Source organism: Aotus nancymaae, unplaced genomic scaffold (assembly GCF_030222135.1).
Source record: "Aotus nancymaae isolate 86718 unplaced genomic scaffold, 86718_ANA_hifiasm-v0.15.2.pri h1tg000020l, whole genome shotgun sequence".
Classification (NCBI taxonomy): Eukaryota; Metazoa; Chordata; class Mammalia; order Primates; family Aotidae; genus Aotus; species Aotus nancymaae.
This window is the reverse complement of record NW_026988432.1, coordinates 35,155,370-35,175,172: the sequence shown is the minus strand read 5'-3', so window position 1 is coordinate 35,175,172 and position 19,803 is coordinate 35,155,370. Positions and strand designations below refer to the sequence as shown.

Sequence of the window (19,803 nt, the reverse complement as noted above, 5' to 3'; positions counted from 1 at the left end):
TATGAGAAATAGAAATAAAGATTATTCATGCTATTAAAGAAACCCTGACCATTATACTACATAGAACTAATTTTTCTTACTTTGAACCCTTTAGGGTGATAAGTCTGTCAGAGTTATGCGTTCTTTGCTGGCTGCACAACAGACATTTGTAGATCGGTTGGTGCATCTAATGAAGGCAGTACAACGTGAAAGTGGAAATCGTAAGAAAAAGGTAAGCCTATGGTGTATGCTTTTGTTTGTAACTTAAAAGCGTCTTGGCATCATAAAATGCTGAACATTTCCTATTGTCTTTTTGGGTTGATATGTGAACTTCTTATGAAATTATAGTAATAGGAATGTTTTGTGAGTTTTCATATGTTGATATGATATTTAATCTTTATAACAACCCTAGGAGCTATTATTATCCCAATTGTGAGGAGAAGAAGGCAAAGAGAGGTCAAGTAATTTGTTAATATCATAGTCATACAGCTAGTAAATATTGAAGTGGGGATTTGTACTTAGACATTCTTAGTCCACAGTGCTTTACCACCTCTCATTTTAGAATCTTAGCAAATTAGAATATACAATATATTTGATATGGAAAGAATCTCTAGAGATCATTTAGACTAGAATCTTCTGAGAAAATCAAAGTCCAGAGTGACTTGCCCAAGGTTTCAGAACTGATTGTTAGTAACAGCATTAACTTTGTATCTGTTCTTTTTCTGGCTAGTACACCAGTCTTTCTCTCAACTATGAGACTTCCACTTGATGGGTAGAAGTAAATGAGTATCTGTTCTTCGTGTCATTTTTTTTTGATCACAGCCTAAATGATATGAAGGATTCACTTGATATCTTTTCCTAATTCCATTAGATAATGAGAAGTCTTTCTTGGTAACCTTTGTAAAACAACACAACACATTTTACTGTTATTCTTCAGACTTTTAAAGGAAAGCAGAGAGAGGAGGAAAATATGAAGATTTGAGTCAGTGGTTCAAAGGCAAAGAATCAGGTCTAAAGAGAAATGTTAGCAGAGATATGTAGAAGGAGTAAGGAGTAATGTTCAGCAGGTTAGAGAGGGGAAAACACTCTGTGAGGAAATACAGTTCTGTTGAGTTGGCATTTTATTTGTTGTTGAGAGGAATCGTAAACCTTGGTCAAATAAATACATTTCTACTGCTGTTCCCCCTGTAGCACCTCTTCCCAGAGGTGCCTGTGTGAGAAGCAGTGTGATCTCCAAATGCCCACCTGCAGAGGGAATGTCTACTGCTCTGACATGCAGTTTGCGGCTTATATTTGAAACCAGTTTGTTTTTGTGCCAGGAGCTCTTCAATTTAGTAGACACAGGAACCTTGGCAACAACTCAGTTTTAGCTGGCTGACCACCTATTTGAAACATCACTTAGAGTCCTCCCCAAATAAATTTTGTATTTCTCACGTCACACACACACACACACACACACACACACACACACACAAACACACACACAAATACACAAACACGCACACACACCTTTTATTTTTTTTTTTTTTGAGACAGAGTCTAGCTTTGTCACCAGGATAGCGTGCAGTGGTGTGATCTCGGCTCACTGCAACCTCCGCCTCCTGGGTTCAAGCAATTCTCCTGCTTCAGCCTCCTGAGTAGCTGGGATTACAGGCATGTGCTGCCATGCCCAGCTAATTTTTGTATTTTTAGTAGAGATGGGGTTTCACCATGTCGGCCAGAATGGTCTCAATCTCCTGACCTGGTGATCCGCCCGCTTTGGCCTCCCAAAGTGCTGGGATTACATCACATAACCTATATTTCAAGTCAAACCTTTCCAAATATAGTCTCAATATTGGCTAAAAGTCTTTATAGGCATTTTGTCATGATATGGTGAAAAGACAAACTTAATTTTATTTACATATATTTACTAGAAACAAGCCCTGGCACAATGAAGAAATGCAGAGATAGCTCTCTACTACCATTATTGGAATTGATACTAAATAAAATGACCACTAATCGTGTAAAATCATATGTAGTACTTTTTCATTCCTCATAATTTATTTGGGAGAGCTATATAAGTGGGTACAACGGTGTTAGATCTGTGGCAGGGTAATCCCTGAATTAAGTATCAAATGAGTGAAAAAAATGATAATATTGTTGTTGTCTTATTTCCTTCTTTGATCTTTAGTTTAGGAAAAATTCTGTTAGAAGAGGTCTGAGTCTACATATTTGAATTCTAATAAAATACCCTTTTCATCTACTTCTTTTTATCTTTTTTTGAGAAGGCTGCAATGAGTGCAGTGGCATGATCTCTGTTCACTGCAGCCTCCGACTCCCAGGTTCAAGCAATTCACCTACCTCAGCCTCCCAGGTATCTGGGACTACAGGTATGCACCACCACACATGCTAATTTTTAGTAGAGATGGGGTTTCACCATGTTGGCCAGGCTGATCTCAAACTGACCTTAAGTGATCTGCCTGCTTTGGCCTCCCGAAGTGCTGGTATTATAGGCATGAGCCACCATGCCTGACCATCTTTTCAATCTATATTTAAAATAAATTAACACTTTCACTGTTAATATTGTAAGTAGTCTCTTTTCACTTTATGATTCTTTAGGGGGATATTACTCATTTATGTGTTTTACAATTATAAAATATATATTGCATACCTACTCTATGCCAAGCACAGGTTCTTGGGATATAGCAGTGAATATAAACATCTCTTCCTTTATGGGAATTATGTTCTTATGGAAGAGAGTAAATGCAATAAATAAGTAAAATGTAGATAGTGTTATGTGTGGTGGATAAAAATAAAACAGTAAGGGGGAATAGGCAGTACTTGTGTCCAGTAGTAAGGCAGTGTTCCACTTCTTAATATGGTGGCCAGACAAGACCTCACTGAGAAATTGACATTTGCACAAAGACCTGAAGCAGGTAAGAGAGCAAGCCGGTTCCAGCCAGAGGAACAGCAGTGCACAGGCCCTGAGGTGGGAGCATGTGTGGCAGTTGTGAGAAATAGGAAGAAGCCCAGTGTATTTGGAGCAGAGGCATTGGGTACAGTAATAGGAGATGAGGTTAGAGATAATTGGGAAATGGATGGAATTTATTCTTGTAAATCATTATAGTCAATATTATTTTGACTGAAGCACTGAGTAAGAATAGAAGCTGTTGGAGATTTTGAATAGAAGGGTAACATGAACTGACTTTCATTTTAGCAGCTGCACTCTGGTTACTTTTGATAAGAAACTGTAAAAGGGTGAAAAGTTTGAAGAAGAGGAGCAATCAGGAGGTTATCGCATTAATCAAGATGAGAAATCATGGTGGTTGGGTTCTTAGGGCTTATTGTGGTAGAGGTGGGAAGAAGTGGCTAGATTTCCCACCCCATTCTTATTTACTTTCTAGTTATTTTATTTTATTTTTTTAATCAGCACATCAACTAGAAATTTGTTAAGATAGGATAACTTTACTCTCAAATTAGTTGGCATTACTTCACATTAGTAGATTTAACCATCCATTTAGTTAAGGAGTAGATTTAGTGATTTTTGTAACACTTATCTAGAAATTCATACCAATTTATTTTATTTTATTTTATTTTTTATTTTTATTTTTATTTTTTTGAGACGGAGTCTTGCTCTGTTGCCAGGCTGCAGCGGCGCAGTCTCAGCTCACTGCAACCTCCACCTCCTGGGTTCAAGCGATTCTTCTGCCTCAGCCTCCCGAGTAGCTGGGACTACAGGCGTGTGCCACCACACCCGGCTAATTTTTGTATTTTTAGTAGAGACGGGGTTTCACCACGGCCAGGATGGTCTCGATCTCTTGACCTCATAATCCGCCTGCCTCGGCCTCCCAAAGTGCTGGGATTACAGGCGTGAGCCACCGTGCCTGGCCCTCATACCAGTTTATTTTAACTTAAACTTTTCATCATTCAGGAAGAGATTGGATTATTACTGAAGGGAAATAATTGTTTTATGTCTTGGTTGTCCTTGAAACATATTTTTTTTTCTGAACTTCTGTCTTTCACTGATTCCAGAGTTCTTTCCTTTGAGGTATACCCAGCAGCACAAAGCACTTCAACTTCCCAGTGGCATTACAGTTGAAGTGTTTTATGCTGCTGGGATTGTCACGTCGAGTTTTCTATCTTAAAGAACAAACTCTCCTATTTAGGGGAGCAAGCTCTGCTGCTAAAGATTGCAGAACTCTCCCAGCTTTTGAAGGAAATTGATTGTTCTTTTGAAATTGAATAGAAAGGCTTCTTCTGAATAGTATAGATGTTGCTTAATGATAAAGCTGTTTCATCATGACTTGGATTTCTCAGTTTCTGTAATGTTAGCTTAATGCATTATGTATATGAGCTGAAGAAAATGAATGATGATGATATCTTAGGAAAACTTTGACCATACAAATTCAGTGAAACTTAGAAAGTAGGCTTATATTTCCTTCAAGTGAATCAAGTTTCTTCTTTAAACTCAAAAAATGCATTGGGGCAGTGTAATGAAATTTTTGCTTAATATTTGGTCATGCAAAATTAAACGTCAAATGAAATTTCAGTTTCTCTCTGTGGCTTCACAAATCCTTGGAAACAGAAATTGAATCTTTAGGTCCAACTTGAATAAATTCCTGATTCTTTGTCAGCTTTAGCAAGTGAAATGTATTTTCTATCCTTCCTGTGAAAGTTCAGCCTTTCACAGTCAAGGGATTCCTTCATTTAAAGCATGCTGCTGCTATTGTTAAGTGGATTATTTATAAGTACTTGTCTCTCACATACAAACTATCTCTTTTATATTATATTGGTGCTTTGCAAATATTTTTAAGTTAATGGAATCAATTTTTATGTCTTTACTATATGTTTTATAAACTACTCTTCCATTTAAACCTCATTAATCCTTTCTGATTTGTTCTAGAATGAGAGACTACAAGCATTGCTTGGAGATAATGAAAAGATGAATTTGTCAGACGTGGAACTTATCCCATTGCCTTTAGAACCCCAAGTGAAAATTAGAGGAATAATTCCAGAAACAGCTACACTGTTTAAGGTAATTGTGATGGATATTTAATGTGTATGATTGGAACCTAATTATTAAACTAGATCAGAGATACTACCATGGAAAATTAATACATTGCAGAGATCATAGCTATAATGCTATTTGATTTAGTAAATGCTCGATCAAAGGTTACTTTTATTAATCAATGTGTTTTGATTTAAGATCTTTTTTTGTTACCAGTACATAGGCATTTTTATATGATATGTGAAACAGTTTTTTATCTCTGGGTTGTTTTTTAATATTTAATTTTTTTATTGTTTTATTTTTGTAGAGATGGGTCCTGAGTTTGTATCCAGGCTGGTCTCATACTCCTGGCTTCAAGCAATCTTCCCACCTCAACCTCCCAAAGTGTTGGGATTATAGGCATGTGCCACCATACCCAACATAATATTTTAATTTTTTGAGCTGATTGTTAATCAGAGCCATAATTACTTTTCTTTATGTAAACTTTCTTTTTAAAGGGCAAATTGCAAACATATCATGCATTCATTCAGTTCATGAGTTCAGATGGTTAGATATGAGTCCCAGTTGACCTTTTTAACATTTCTCAGTCTGATATCTGTTCCTGTTGAAACTTAAGTTTTTTCTTATATTTTCAAGTGGCAATTATCTTTAGTCCTTAATAGCATACCAGGGTTGGTATTTTTCCTATTGGCTGGCCACCAGTTCAGGTAGAAACAGCTGATGCAGCTGCCTTCTCTAATCAGGCTTAAAGGGCCAATGGCCTGAGCATGATTATCTGTCAAGATCGTACTGAAAGATCTTTGTGAGACATGGTGTTTTATGTTTTGTGAGTCTCGTGGTAGAAAGGCATAGTTGCATTTGAATATTACTTTGCACGAGTTAAGAAAGGACTCATAGAACAACAACTAGTGTATATACAAAGGGTTGTAATTATAGTAGGAAATAGTTTATATTTTTAAAGAGGTATGTTTCAAGACAATCTAATATTTGATCATGGGTTGCAGCCCAGCTTGTACAACTGAAACATAAGTTTCATAAAGCAGTACCTCACCTTAACTGGGTATTAGGGATGGTTAATTTCTATGATTTTATACATTATTCTATTGCTTTAATTTTTAAATTTTTAAACGTTGCTTACAACCTATTTAATTGGTTTTAAAACTCACTAACAGATTACAACCTGCAGTTTGAAAAATACTGGTATTATAGTATGCAATTTGAAAATACTGCTATAGGAGAGACAATGCAAATATTTCTTAGTCTGTGCTTGCAGTCTACTGGAACTGAAATGTAAAAAACTATACACAAGGTGATAGACATAAAACAACTGGCATTCCTTTGGGCTAGAACTCTCAAAGAAGACCAGCTTCTAGTATTCTTGAATGCTAAAAACTCATCAAGAACAGTGAATTTAAAAAGTAATTTTACCATTTTTTTTTCCAACTGTGGTGGAAAAGAATATCTAAGACATATAGCAAGTGTTTTAAGAGTGGAGTATAATAGAAAATGTATCTGCCTCTATTGGTAGGTATATTCTGGACTCATATTCTTTTTAATTATAAAGTATTATGATTATGTCTTATGAAGTAAAATATGGGAGATATTTTTTATCTGAATATTCAGTCTTGATTATGTTTCTTTCAACCCTTAGTATGTGGTCATTCTTAAAAATTTTGTGTTGGAGTTTAGGAATAACGGTTCTGAGGCAGTTGCCACATAATATTAGTTAGGTAGAATGTCTCTGTGTAGAGTTGCTACATAACTGTAAGTAATTCATACTCATTTTTGGCTCATGGATGCCTTTGAGAATCTGATGAAAGTCATGGATTATGCACTTTAGAAGATTGCCGGTATGCTTACACATACACTGAAATTTCTGCATACACTTGCAAGAGATCTGTAGACTCCTGTTGTCCTTGTATAAGCTCCTTAGAGCTGAAAAGACCAAGGACAGTTGTTTCTAGTAGTTTTAAAAGTAATTTTGTAGACCTTAGTGTAACAGCCAAAGCTGATACTCATGGGTAGTGGACCCCTTAAGGTACTGGGATGAGTGCTGGTTATCCTGTGGTTGTCTTCCTGCTTTAAATTTCAGGTGAAATCTAAATTAGATGAAGTCTAATTGAATCTGAAAAAGGAAATCATAACAGATTCTCCTGCCTGTCGTTTCTCTTTAGGAAGATAACTTCCAATTATTCTTGAATTTTTGTGAACTAGGACTCAGGGTAATTTATAAAATACGTTTTCACCAGGAGTGATAAAAGGATATTCCAAATTTAAGGGAATTTAAAGTTCAGAATTTTGTTCCAACTGGAGTTTGTAAGTTTTAAACATACATTCTCTGAACCATTTTCCATGTTGTTGTTGTTTTCCCAGCATTTTATAAAAAAGTTTTTAAGCATACAGCAAAGCTGAAGGAATTTTACAGTGGATAACTGTGTACCTACCACTTTAATTCTGTCATTAACATTTTGCCATTTATTTTGTCACATCTCTTCATCCTTTTATATGATGTTTTTTGGGCCATTATTTCTCTTGGTTATTACCATTTTATTGTTGTTGTTGTTTTTAAATTTGTTTGACTCATTTGTTTTCTTTGGAATAATATATTTCACCAAATTTTTTTCTTATATAATTTCTTCTCAATGACCAAACTCAGTAGGGTCTCTCTCTCAGAACAATTTTCTGATCATGTATCTCCAGAATATCCCTCTTAGCATGCCACTTTACATAAGGTTTTGTATAATTCCCCCTTTCTAAAGAGAATTTAATTAATTTTTTTGTTGATTTAAACATATACCTAAACTAATTTAGGTAGTCATATAATTAAGGGAAAGACTCTGAGGAAAACATAAAATTATTCCAGAGTAAAAGATACTCTGAGATCGCCTCTTGTTTTATAAGTGAGGAATTTGAGTCTTAAGTCTACACAACTAGTATAGATTGAGCATCTGTAAACCAAAAATCCAAAATCTGAAACTTTTTGAGTGCTGACATGATGCCACAAGTGGAAAACCCTGCAACTGACTTTATGTCATGCATCACAGTCAAAACATGGCCAGAATTTTGTTTCATGCAAAAAATTACTAAAAATATTGTGTAAAATTACTTTCAGCCTATGTGTATAGGGCATATATGAAACATAATTGAATTTCAAGTTTAAACTTGGATCACATTCCCGAAATACTTTATTATGCAAAGTCCAAAATCCAAAACACTTGCAAGCATTTCTGTTATAGGATACTCAACCTGTAGTATACAGGGCTCTTGACTTTCCATCTGGTACATTGTTATGCTGTACTGTTTCACCTTACTTATTCCAGTATACCTCTAAAAATAAAAATGTTGATAGATATATATGTAAAATGTCTTCTGTATTATGCATGGTGCCAGACTGTTGACCTGTACAGTTTCTGAATGCCTTAGTAACTCTGCAGAAGAGATGTTATTTTTGTTTTACAGGCGAGGAAACAAGTTAAAGAATACACATAAGACTATCCAGCTAGTACCTGGCAGAGCCTGGAATGTTTCAATCACATGACTAATTGTAGAGCTTGTGCCCCTTCCACGATATAGTCTTCTGACTATTAGCTGGTTCATTGTTCTTTCTAGTGTACCCTAATGTATCTCACTGAAGACCCAACTTGTTTTTTAGGTCCTGTTTCCCTGTGTGATTATCTTGTATATCAACATTTTCTTGTATGTATAGTAAATCTTTATGTGTTAATTCGTACCCATATTTGAAATCAATATTTTTATTTTCCAGAGTGCCCTTATGCCTGCACAGTTGTTTTTTAAGACAGAAGATGGAGGCAAATATCCAGTTATATTTAAGCATGGAGATGATTTACGTCAAGATCAACTTATTCTTCAAATCATTTCACTCATGGACAAGGTGAATATGACCTTATGTCGTTGGGGAACTTTTTTTTCATTTTAGAAGACTGTGGTTTAGTACATTTGCTGTTTATGGAACAGAAGTATTTGTAATATTCAGGTACGATCCTAGAAAGCTCAACAGAGTGTGAAGTGTAATACATGTGTTCTATAGTTTTTTTTTTCCTCGATTGTTATCTAAATATGGGATTTAGTAGTTTCCTTCCTCTTACACTATTAAGTCTTTTTTTTGTTTAATTCCATCTCTGTCCCTGGCATTAAAAAGTACATGTTTGCCCCATTTCCCTTTTCCTGAGCTCAAAGTATTTTATGTCCAGAAAGTACTTCATGATGTGATAGGAACAAGCCTATTGTTCACTGAAAACTGCTGACAGAGATTTAGAGTAGATGAAAAATTTAGCATCCTGTCATCTAAGTTCTTAATAAATTTAATTTTAATGATCAAAGTTAAATTAATTAATATAAACTTAATTTGGGTTAACTTCCTAAATCTGTATCATATTAAACTGCTATACTATTTGCCCACAAAACTGTTTTTGAACAATCTTTACATTTGGTTAACATATTTTACCTTTTGATTAAAAGTTGTTACGGAAAGAAAATCTCGACTTGAAATTGACACCTTATAAAGTGTTAGCCACCAGTACAAAACATGGTGAGTGTATTTTAAATCATTATTGTTTACTTTAGTGTACATTGTATGTACTTTTTCAAACTGAAAATTGTTGAGTCTGTTAGAAATACAAATAAATTCCATTTGTAGCACTGAAGACAAGTTGAACCTTCCTGCCCGCCTCCCTTCTGTAGTCTTTCCTGTTTGTCAGTAACTATTGGTTAATGTAGTTAATGAGAAACAGGATATTTCAGACAATCCTGACAATCCTGTAGACATAGACACACACACACACACACACACACACACACACACACACACACACACACACAGTCAGACAGAACATGTAAGTCCTTTTAAGATGAATAATCTCTGGAAGTTTGGTAGATTTCCTGGGAATGCTTGGCTAATGCTTACTGTAAATTTCATAGTCTTGCTACCTTTCTAGCTTTATACCAGTAGTTACTGAGAAACAAAACATATGCTGTAGGTTTTCTATTCTTCCTCTGGCCACTCCCAAATCTTTTTGATGCCCTAATTCCTCTTCAAGTGCAAATGTGCATCTTTACTATCCTGCAAAAATTCATTTGTTAGCTTTCATTTTCTCTTGGGACAAAGACCCAAAAAACCTTTCCCTAGCTTCTAAGTGCGTGCATTGTGTGACACACCCTGTATCTATCTTTCAAGCCTCTTCCTTTGCCACTCTTCCCCTGCATCCTAGGTTTTAGCCATACTGGCTGCCTTGTTTTATCTAATGCATTGTTCTCTAAGGCCTTCACATACACTGTGATCATTGTCTAAGACATGCTTTGCTCCATGGCCTATTAACTTTATTATCCCTGAAAACATGGCTCAAATGATAGAGGTCCTTCAATCCCTACTGTAAGTTACGTCTCCTTACATTACTTCCTTTCATAGTACCTTATATTCATAGTATTTATCTCAGTGAAGTTTATAAGCTTTAAGATCCATGTGTAGGCAGTGTCAAGCATCTATTTTGGCTTACTTGGCAAATTTCTTCCTACGTGGTAGAGATACAATAAATGGTAAATTAGTGCCAACTATTCTGTGTTTATGATGTAAGAATAAATGAGATATTTCTTACTCTACAGGAGTATACAGTCTCCTCATTTGCATGCAATTTATTATCCTTTAAGGCTTATCAGAATTAGATCATGATAGTTTATGATCTTGAAATATTGTTTCCTTCATTCAACTTTTATTTTTTTTAATATATCCATTGTTTTATGCTTCTGTTGTCTTCAGATTTAGCAGACTGAATTTTTCTCATTCTCATTCTGACCCCTCTCCCCTCCTTTTTTTTTTTTTTTTGGTAGTTTAAGGAATTTACACATCTGTCGTTACCAGGAAATGACACAAGATGGAATATTAGACAAAAGGAGCCATTACATACAGTTTTATATACGGCATTTAGGGTTAGGTGATTGTATTCCACAATTCTAGATATCTTATGGTGATTTTAAATTTGGAATATTTTAATTGGTACATGTTGTAAGTCTACAGAAAGAAGAAATTTTTGATACTGGATTTAAGAAGCTTGGTCTATTAGTTTTAGCTTCTCATGTTTTATAAGAGAAATTAGCCTAGAGAAACATAACAGACTAAATCAGCTTAATTTTTTTAAAAAAAAGTTTTCTTATAGGTACTATGACATAAATGCCAGTATAAACTTAATATAGTGTACACATCTTTTTAAGTTGTTCAGATACGGAATGCATTCATTTGCAGATGAAGATTATTCTTAACAGAACCTTTATTTTCATTTCTTAACCAGTAGCTATGCTTAATGCAATGCATACATTTCTGTGTAGGTTTCATGCAGTTTATCCAGTCAGTTCCTGTGGCTGAAGTTCTTGATACAGAGGGAAGCATTCAGGTATGGTATCAATAAAGAGTATGCAATTCATGAATATATTCTTGTCATAAAAAAATTCAGTCTTTATAACATAGAGTTAAAAATGAAAGTCTCCTTTTGCCATTTTTCTTTCTTCTAGTTTTTTTCTTCCTTTATTCAGAAGTAAGCATGTTCTCAGTTGAAGATTTTTTCATTTGTTACATACAGATGCTCAGTTCCTTGAGCAGTGCATGGCATATCAAGAGATCAGGCATTAATTGGTGAACACAGCCTGGCCAACATGGTGAAACCCCATCTCCACTAAAAACACAAAACTCAACCAGGCACAGTGGCATGTACCTATAGTCCCAGCTACTTGGGAGGCTAAGGCAGGAGAATCGCTTGAACCTGGGAGGTGGAGACTGCAGTGAACTGAGACCACATCATTGCACTCCATCCTGGGTGAGAGAGTAAGACTCTGTGTCAAAAAAAAAAAAAAAAAAAAAAAAGAGTTAATTGGTGAAGAAATTAAAATTTTTAATGTTTACACTTGCATTATTTTCCAAAGTATGGAGATGTTTTAATTTATTTGATATTAATTGATGGGAACTTTGATTATTTCCATCTAGTTTTTGTTACTCAGAACACTGCTCTCATGATATTGTTGCTCATCCATCTTTTGTATAATTATTTAAGACCCCTATCCTCTCCCTCCAACCTATTGCTCCCCTTTAATACGAGAAAAGGTGAGTGGTTCCTGGGACAAAGAAATGTATATCTTTGGAGGTTTTTTTACCCTTTAAATACATGTATTAGTTGTTGTTAATGGTTTATTTTTGTATTTTTTAAATATAATAAATATAAATAAATATATTAAATATATTAAATAAATAATATGTTAAATATGATAAATATAAATCTTAATGGTTTATTTTTATATTTTTTAAATATAATTTTTCTATTTCCCCATGTAAGAAAAAGGTATGTAATTCAAACAAAAATTGATAGACCTGAGATCAAAGATAATACATAGAAGGGCTTGGTAGAGGATATTTGATACAGTGTGTTTTTGCCTTTCCCTATTTAATGTTACATTTATTCAGTATGAAAGTCAGATTTGTAGAAAATTATTATTCTGATTCTTTGGCAAAGCAAGTGCTTATTCTGTTGTTTGATTTGGAGTGCAGTCAGGTGCAGTGGTTAAAAGCTCAGGCTTAGGACATCAAACTGCCTGGGATTGAATTCCACATGTGTAACTTTCCAGCTCTGTAACCTTTAGTGAACTGGTTAACTCTTTCTACAGAGAAGAGTTAACATAGTAGGCCTAAGGTTGCTGTCTTCGGAAAGCCCTCCTTGCCAGGAGATTGGTCATTGGCTTTCAGCATGTTCCCTTTTCCTCTTAATTGAGAAGGGTGGTTCACTGTGCCTAGATTCTTTGTTCAAATAATGTGCTTTATACTAAACAACCCGCTTTCCTCCTGGGAGTCTGAAATTTTACAGTTGCTAGACAGAGGGTGCCTGGGTGACCAGTTCTTGATAAAACCTTGGGTTCTAAGCCTCTAATGAGCTTCCCTTCGCAGGAACACTGCACCCATGTTACTGCTTTTTATTTTTTTATCTTTGGCTATTGGAGAAGAAGCTCAGTGTGTCTCTTCACAGGACAGAGATGGATATGAATGAATTTCTCCAGATTTTTTTCTGTATATGATTTCCATGTTGATTCTATTGTGTATCCTCTCTCTGTAACAAACCTTAGTCATGGTACAACTACATCTTTTGTCTGTAAGACCTTCTAGCAAGTCAAATCTGTCAGTGGTCCTGGGGACCCCTTTAATATACCGTTGAAAACACAGTTTTTCCATCTGTAAAATTTGGGTATAACCCATGTTACTCTAGCACTGTTCTGAAGAGGACATGAAGTGTACTTAAAGTTTTTAACACGGGTCCTAATTGCTATCATTGTTTCACAAGTTTTTGATTATTTGTTGTTTTGTGTAATTATGATTTTATAAAATGAAAACACTAACAATTTGTAAATTGGTGAACACAATTTACAACAGATTTATAAAATGAAAACAGTTACACCTTGATTCTTGACTGCACATCTGATCTGTGTAAGTCATTTAGCTGGGTCATAGATCATGTTCAGCTTTATTTGGTAATTCAGAGTTGTTTTTTGCTAAATAAAAGTTGTTTTCCAAAATAGTTACACTTCTTGTATTTCTCCTTACTACACATCTTTGCCAAATCTTAGTGTTGCCAAACTTAAACTCTTCTTATCTCACTTTGGTTTGTTTGCATTTCCGTGATTATCCATAAGATTGAACATATGAAAATATGTGTATAGGCTGTTTGTTTCTTCTATGAAGTACTTGTTCACATCCTCCTGTGGCCCATGTTCCTGTTGGGTTGTTTGTGTTTTTCTTACTGATTCTAGTTCTAGGAGTTTTTAAAATATATTCCAGATACCAATCCTTTGTCAGACATACAGGGTATACCAAAAAGGTGAAAACATAGGATAAACTTACTTTGTAGTAGGACGTTAATTGTGTTTTCAAATAATGTGCTCTGTGGTTTTTCTTTTTTTTCTTTTTTTATCCTTTAAATGTAAAAGAATAGATTCAATTGGTAATCTGGGGGAAAAAATTTAGACAGTTTCTCAACAGAGAAAACTGTTCTAGACTCTGGAAACTCTAGTGTATTTATCGTACTCTTACAGTTATTTTGTTCAGTCAGCCCCTCTCATACTGTATTTTGATTAAGCTAGACTCTTGGCCATTATTTATAGTTTCAAAACATGTAATTTGTTTGTACTTAACATGTAAGTAATGTCTTTCAGAACTTTTTTAGAAAATATGCACCAAGTGAGAATGGGCCAAATGGGATTAGTGCTGAGGTCATGGACACTTACGTTAAAAGCTGTGGTAAGTTTTTCCGGCTATTACTTTCAATTGATATGTTCAAATAAGAGCAGCCCATCCTGATATTGCCATATTCATATACATTTAGAACATGTTAATATTTAAATGCTCTATAGGAAGAGTAAAAGATAAATGTTGATTAAAGTACTCATTAATGCTTTGACATAATAGTAACAAGGTGTAATTCTGTTTAGTCTTTCATGGATATATCTTTGCAATCATTAAACTATTTTATAATTATAATTCATCTCTTCCTGGAAGCTGTTAATTTTCCATTAGATGTTCTCTGTTTTTAAATAACGGAAACTAAGTAGATTATGGGAAAAGTCTCAATCAGAAATAATTGTGCTTTAGATAAAGTTTAAGAGCTAAGATAATGGTGCTTCATTAAGAGGATGCCTTCATGGTATTTTAGAGTCAGTACTTATGGCCCATTACTAGAAATAAGTAAGCAGTAGTAGTATTATCTAGAAATAAATAGTAGGTGCCATAGGGATTGATTTTTATTCTTCAGTCATTTATGCCTAACTTCATGATGTTATATTCTAAAGGAATTTTTTTCAATTTATTTTATTTATTTTTATTTTTATTTCCTGGAGACAGGGTCACACTCTGTCACCCAGACTGACTGAAGTGAAGTGGCGCAATCATGGCACACTGCAGCCTCGACCTCCCAGGCTCAGGTGATTCTCCTACCTCGGCCTGCCACGTACCTGGGACTGTAGGAGGCATGTGCCACCACACCCAGCTAATTTTTTTTGTATTTTTTATAGAGATGGGGTTTTGGAATGTTGCCCAGCTGGTCCCAAACTCCTGGGCTCAAATGATCACCTGCCTCAGCCTTGCAAAGTGCTGAGATTGCAGGCATGAGCCACCATGCCAGCATGTTTTTTTTTTATTCTTATTTTTAAGTTTTTTTGTTAAAACTAGATTGTTTAAGGGAGGATTGATAAAGGAATTGACACTAGAGTTGATCCTTGAATGACTTAGGGTATATGATATGTTTTACCTGTTTTATATAAGTGCTATGTTTATGTTTATGTCCATATTTATGCCTATACTCAAGCTGGGAGAGCAAGAAGAGGGATTTCTAGTTAGTTGTTAAAACTATATTTAAACTGGCATGTTATTTTATGCTTTAGAAGTTGCTTTCTTATGTGTAATATGTTTGCGTTTTTCACAACACTCCTGTGAAGTCATTTTCCAAATTATATTGGACCTTATTCTCAAATGTATTCTTGATGATACATTTTTGTCTGAAAAGCAGAAAGAAAATGAACTTTGATAATATGGAAATAAAACTGTGTTTGTATATATTTGAATCCTTTATAGTTTTAATTCTTATTTTTACTATAGGAATGTAAACATATATTACATGTAACTGAATTTGCTCATAAACATGATTACATGCAGTATTTAAAGACTTAAAAATGCTGAAGCTTTTGAGAGAAATGTTTCCCCTTCTGTATTGTTTTACATAGTACTTTGAGTTCAGACTCTTCATAAAGATCGCATATTGAGAATTTAGATGAAAAATCAGAGACATTAGAAAACAAACTTATATTAAAGTTGTACAAACTACTTTCATATTCAGTAGAATATATAACCTGGTTTGCATTTGTTTTCACATTTTTTTTTAACTGTTATTGCAGCTGGATATTGCGTGATCACGTATATACTTGGAGTTGGAGACAGGCACCTGGATAACCTTTTGCTAACAAAAACAGGTAACAGTTAATGGCTAGACATACATTTTATATGCCCGTGGTTTTTACCCCTGAATCTATTTACTAACAAGATAAGTTGCATAAGTGAAGATAAATCAGAGTCTTAAAAATTCCTTTAATGTTACCTTGGGGAAAGTCCTTTCCCTTGTAAGAATTGCTTTAGTAGTAATCTTGCAGATGGTCATTTTGCCCATATTTCTGTACTTGAAATGCCTCTTTTTATGTAAAGCCCATAATGTATACAAGCAGCTTAATCTCCTACTGTATAGCTCTAGTTAGATTGTTAAAATGCCCTTTCTCTTACAAAGTGTGCTTAATTCACTTTAATATTTTTAATTATTTACTTTTCCCCTTGGAGTTCTATGGAATAATCATTCTCAGCCTGCTTTGTCCTGACAACTCTTTAGCCCTGTGTATTTATCTTTATGCATACAACTTCCAGACTTACAGCTTTCTACCTTGGTCTGTTTCATTAACTTCAAATTGAAATATCGAACTCCTTACTTGAAATTCTCATTATATATGACCAATTGTAAAAGGTTGTCTCTTTCCTCACTACCTGCCTAAATGATGCTCCTCATCTCATTTTCCCATTTTAATAGATAGCATCATCGTCCACCCAGTTGTTCAAGGTCTAGACCTCAGAGTCCTTCTTAATATGTCTGGTGGCCTTATCTCACATACTGAACCTATTAGCAAATCTTGTCTACTCCTCAACTCCAAAATAGATCATGAAGTTACCACTGTCTTCATTTTCACTACTTTCACCCTACTTGAAGTGACCAATATATGTTGCCTAAACAATTTGAATGAAATCTGAACTCTTTACTGGGGCCTTGTGGCTTGTCCAGACAGGTCTTTTGTCTCAATGTCAGACCACTCTTGCCTCAGGCAAGAGCCTTTGTTGTTTTGTCTTCCTGGAAAGGTTTTTATTCAGATCTTTGCAGGGCTGACTTTAGTTATTAATTTGAAGTTCTAATGACCTCTCTTTAGAGAAGCCCTTTCTAACTCTTTGATCTGTAATAACATATCTACCTGTTCTTCCAAATCTCTCTACTTATTAGTTTTGTTTATAGCATTTATCACCAGCTGGTTACCTTTTTTGTTTAATTCAACAACTATTTATTGAACACTTAGTAGATGCTGAGAATATCAAAGTTAACAGAACAGACAGAAAGCCTTGCTCTCCTAGAGCTTGTTGAGTGCTTATCATCTTCTCCCATTCAGGGTGCAAGTTCCATGAGAGCAGGAACCTCTGTCCGTTGGGGTTGCCACCATGCCTCCGGACCTTGAGCAACACCTAGCTACAGTGTTTTTATATTCAGTTTTTAATTATTACTATACAAAGACTTTTTATAACATATATAAAATGTAACTTAAAACCACTTTGAGATAGAGACTCAGTAAAAATGACTAGAAACACAAAATTATTTTATGTTCACTTTTTAATTATGAAAAATCATCTGTGTTAGAACTTGCACGTGTGATGTCATGTCTGTGTCAAAGCCAGTCAGTCTCCTTAATAACCAAGACCAAAAGAATATAATCAGATTGTCATGGAGATTCTTGGCTGATTTGCTAATTTAGCAGAGAATATTTATAAAAAATTATGGTGTGTTTGGAGAGAATTATAATTTGGAAGTTTTCATGTGTTATTTGCATTAGTTCTTCTTTATTGGTTGAGTCTTTTAACCACAAGAATCAAGCAACCAAAATGATTCCATTTGTTTCTAGGTTGTAATCATTTATAACTACAATGGAATTCTTAAATATAAAAAGTAGTATTACAACTGTAATGTTATATTCAAAAATTCTACTTGATTCTTTTTTTAAAAAAATTGATAATCAGATAGTGTAAAAGACCTTTTTCTGTTGGACTTTGAAAAGTGCCCTTGTGTGTGTATATTTGTGAGTGGGGGGGTATTTAAGAGTTAAGACTGAAAGAAGGAATCTACGTGACATACTTTTTTGGCCCAGTTCTCAGTTACTTTTTAATGGATCTTGAATTCAATTTCAGAAACAGAAGCTTTAAGATTTTGTTAATAGTTTTCCACTAGAGGGTGCTCCATATTTGCTTTTTAAAAACTAAAACTTAACCCTAAAATGTGCATAAATGTAAGATGCACTTTTTTTTCTATTAAGACACAGTTCATTTTTTCTTAACTGCTCTGTAATTATTTCATCCAGTTACACTATGCAGTTAGCATTTTAAATCTTTCTTACTAGGATACATGTTTGCAAGTTTTTAGTTTTGGTTTGGATGAAATTAGATTCTGTAAGGAGAGACTGAGTGTTGTCAAGACAAATAGAAATGTAATGCATTCCTCAACTTGTAACAATTTATGATAATTAATTAAAAAATTTTTGTGTTTCTAGTCATTTTTACTGAGTCTTTATTTCAAAGTTGTTTTAAGTTGCATTTTATATATGTTATTAAAAGCCTTTGTATAGTTCAAAGTGAATTTTGAATGTGGTTCATTGCAGGAAATACATTTCAATGTTTTTAGTTTAAAAATGCCTCAACTGTCATGAAGAATTGGCCATTGTATATTTTGAGTTCGTTATGCCTTCAAATTGAAAACTTTGGGTTCTTTTACATAACTGTCCAGTCTTTCAGTTGCTGATGGAGCGTTTTTTTTAATATATCAAGTAACATTTTTCTTATTCTGCCAAATAAGACACCTTTGTTTTCTGTTCTCATTTGCTAGCCTGAGCAGGTTTAGAGTCTAAGATTCTGCTTTAGATTAAAGTGGTTTTGAATTGTAATCAGACTTCCACTGTATCATCTGTGTCTAGTTCTTTGATACGGGGGATGGAGCAGAAGAAGGAGACATACAGATTTCATTTCACTGGTATTTTGGGGAGACTTACCCCAGGCAAACTATTCCACCCTGTAAATATAGATGAAATAGAAAATGATCCAGCTAAGAACTCTGGGCATGTGAAAGAAAATGTTTCACTGCATATAGAGAATGTCAAAATCTATACAAGAGTAATCTTCTGAAATGCAAAATATTAGTCCCAATTATGGATTTCCCAGACATTTTTTTGGCCCGTGCTTTGTCTTTGAATACTTTTAGCTTGTTTGAAGTTTACACAACTTGTGCAGCAGAGGGCGCTGTGTATCCATCATAAATGTAAGTATGGTGATTCTATTGTCGGTGTATTGTCAGGTGATTATAATGCTGTTTTCTTGAAACGAATTTGGGGTGAATGATATTTTACTTAGTGCATTACTGTAGATTTTTAAAATTATTATTACTATAGAATTCTTTGGACAAGAAATTACAAAGTTTAAGCTGTGGTGTGGTGTTGAAAAAATAATAGACTTTTTACCCCAAAGTTATTGTCCTTAGGAGAAGCTTTAAAAAGCTTACTTAGGGTAATCAGTTGTGGCAGGATTCAAACAAAACACAGTTTGAGTTTATCCCAGCTCTTTGGAGAATGATTAATTTTTTGTTTTTATTTTTGAGAATTTGAGGAAAGGGGAAGCAGTATAACTGAAAAATATGCTCATTGCTTATGGTGTACTTTTTAATACAATCAGTATTTGAAATTCATTTGTAAATAACTGAAAAACGTTCACAAAAGTAAACAGGGAACTGGTATTTGTACTAAATGGAAAGTTCATTGTGAGTCCTAAGGATGGCCCTCCTAATCTTGAGTTGCCATTTGTGAGAGAGGTAGTGGCTTTCTTGTTTGCCTTGCCACTTTAGAGTAATACACTTTGAACCTTTTGTCAGAAAGCTCAAAGTAAAGAAAATGGTTATTCTTATTGTTATCTTAATTGGACATTTTCTTTTTTTTTTTTTTTTTTTTTTTTTTTT

General features: G+C 34.4%; 1 protein-coding gene across 3 annotated transcripts in view; it reads left to right on the top strand.

Annotated features, from left to right (window-relative positions):
* The window catches only part of PIK3C3 (phosphatidylinositol 3-kinase catalytic subunit type 3), a 128,395-nt gene that overhangs the window by 81,591 nt on the left and 27,001 nt on the right, over window positions 1-19,803 (top strand). For 2 of the 3 annotated variants that reach the window (XM_012440828.2, XM_012440827.3), the window contains 7 exons: window positions 95-211; window positions 4,862-4,993; window positions 8,730-8,858; window positions 9,446-9,515; window positions 11,306-11,370; window positions 14,168-14,252; window positions 15,902-15,976. In XM_012440828.2, coding sequence (XP_012296251.1) covers window positions 95-211; window positions 4,862-4,993; window positions 8,730-8,858; window positions 9,446-9,515; window positions 11,306-11,370; window positions 14,168-14,252; window positions 15,902-15,976 — 673 coding nt within the window. Of the gene's footprint in view, window positions 1-94; window positions 212-4,861; window positions 4,994-8,729; window positions 8,859-9,445; window positions 9,516-11,305; window positions 11,371-14,167; window positions 14,253-15,901; window positions 15,977-18,852; window positions 19,773-19,803 lie in introns of those variants that run through there. The other variant, XM_064379224.1, reaches the window with a different exon arrangement.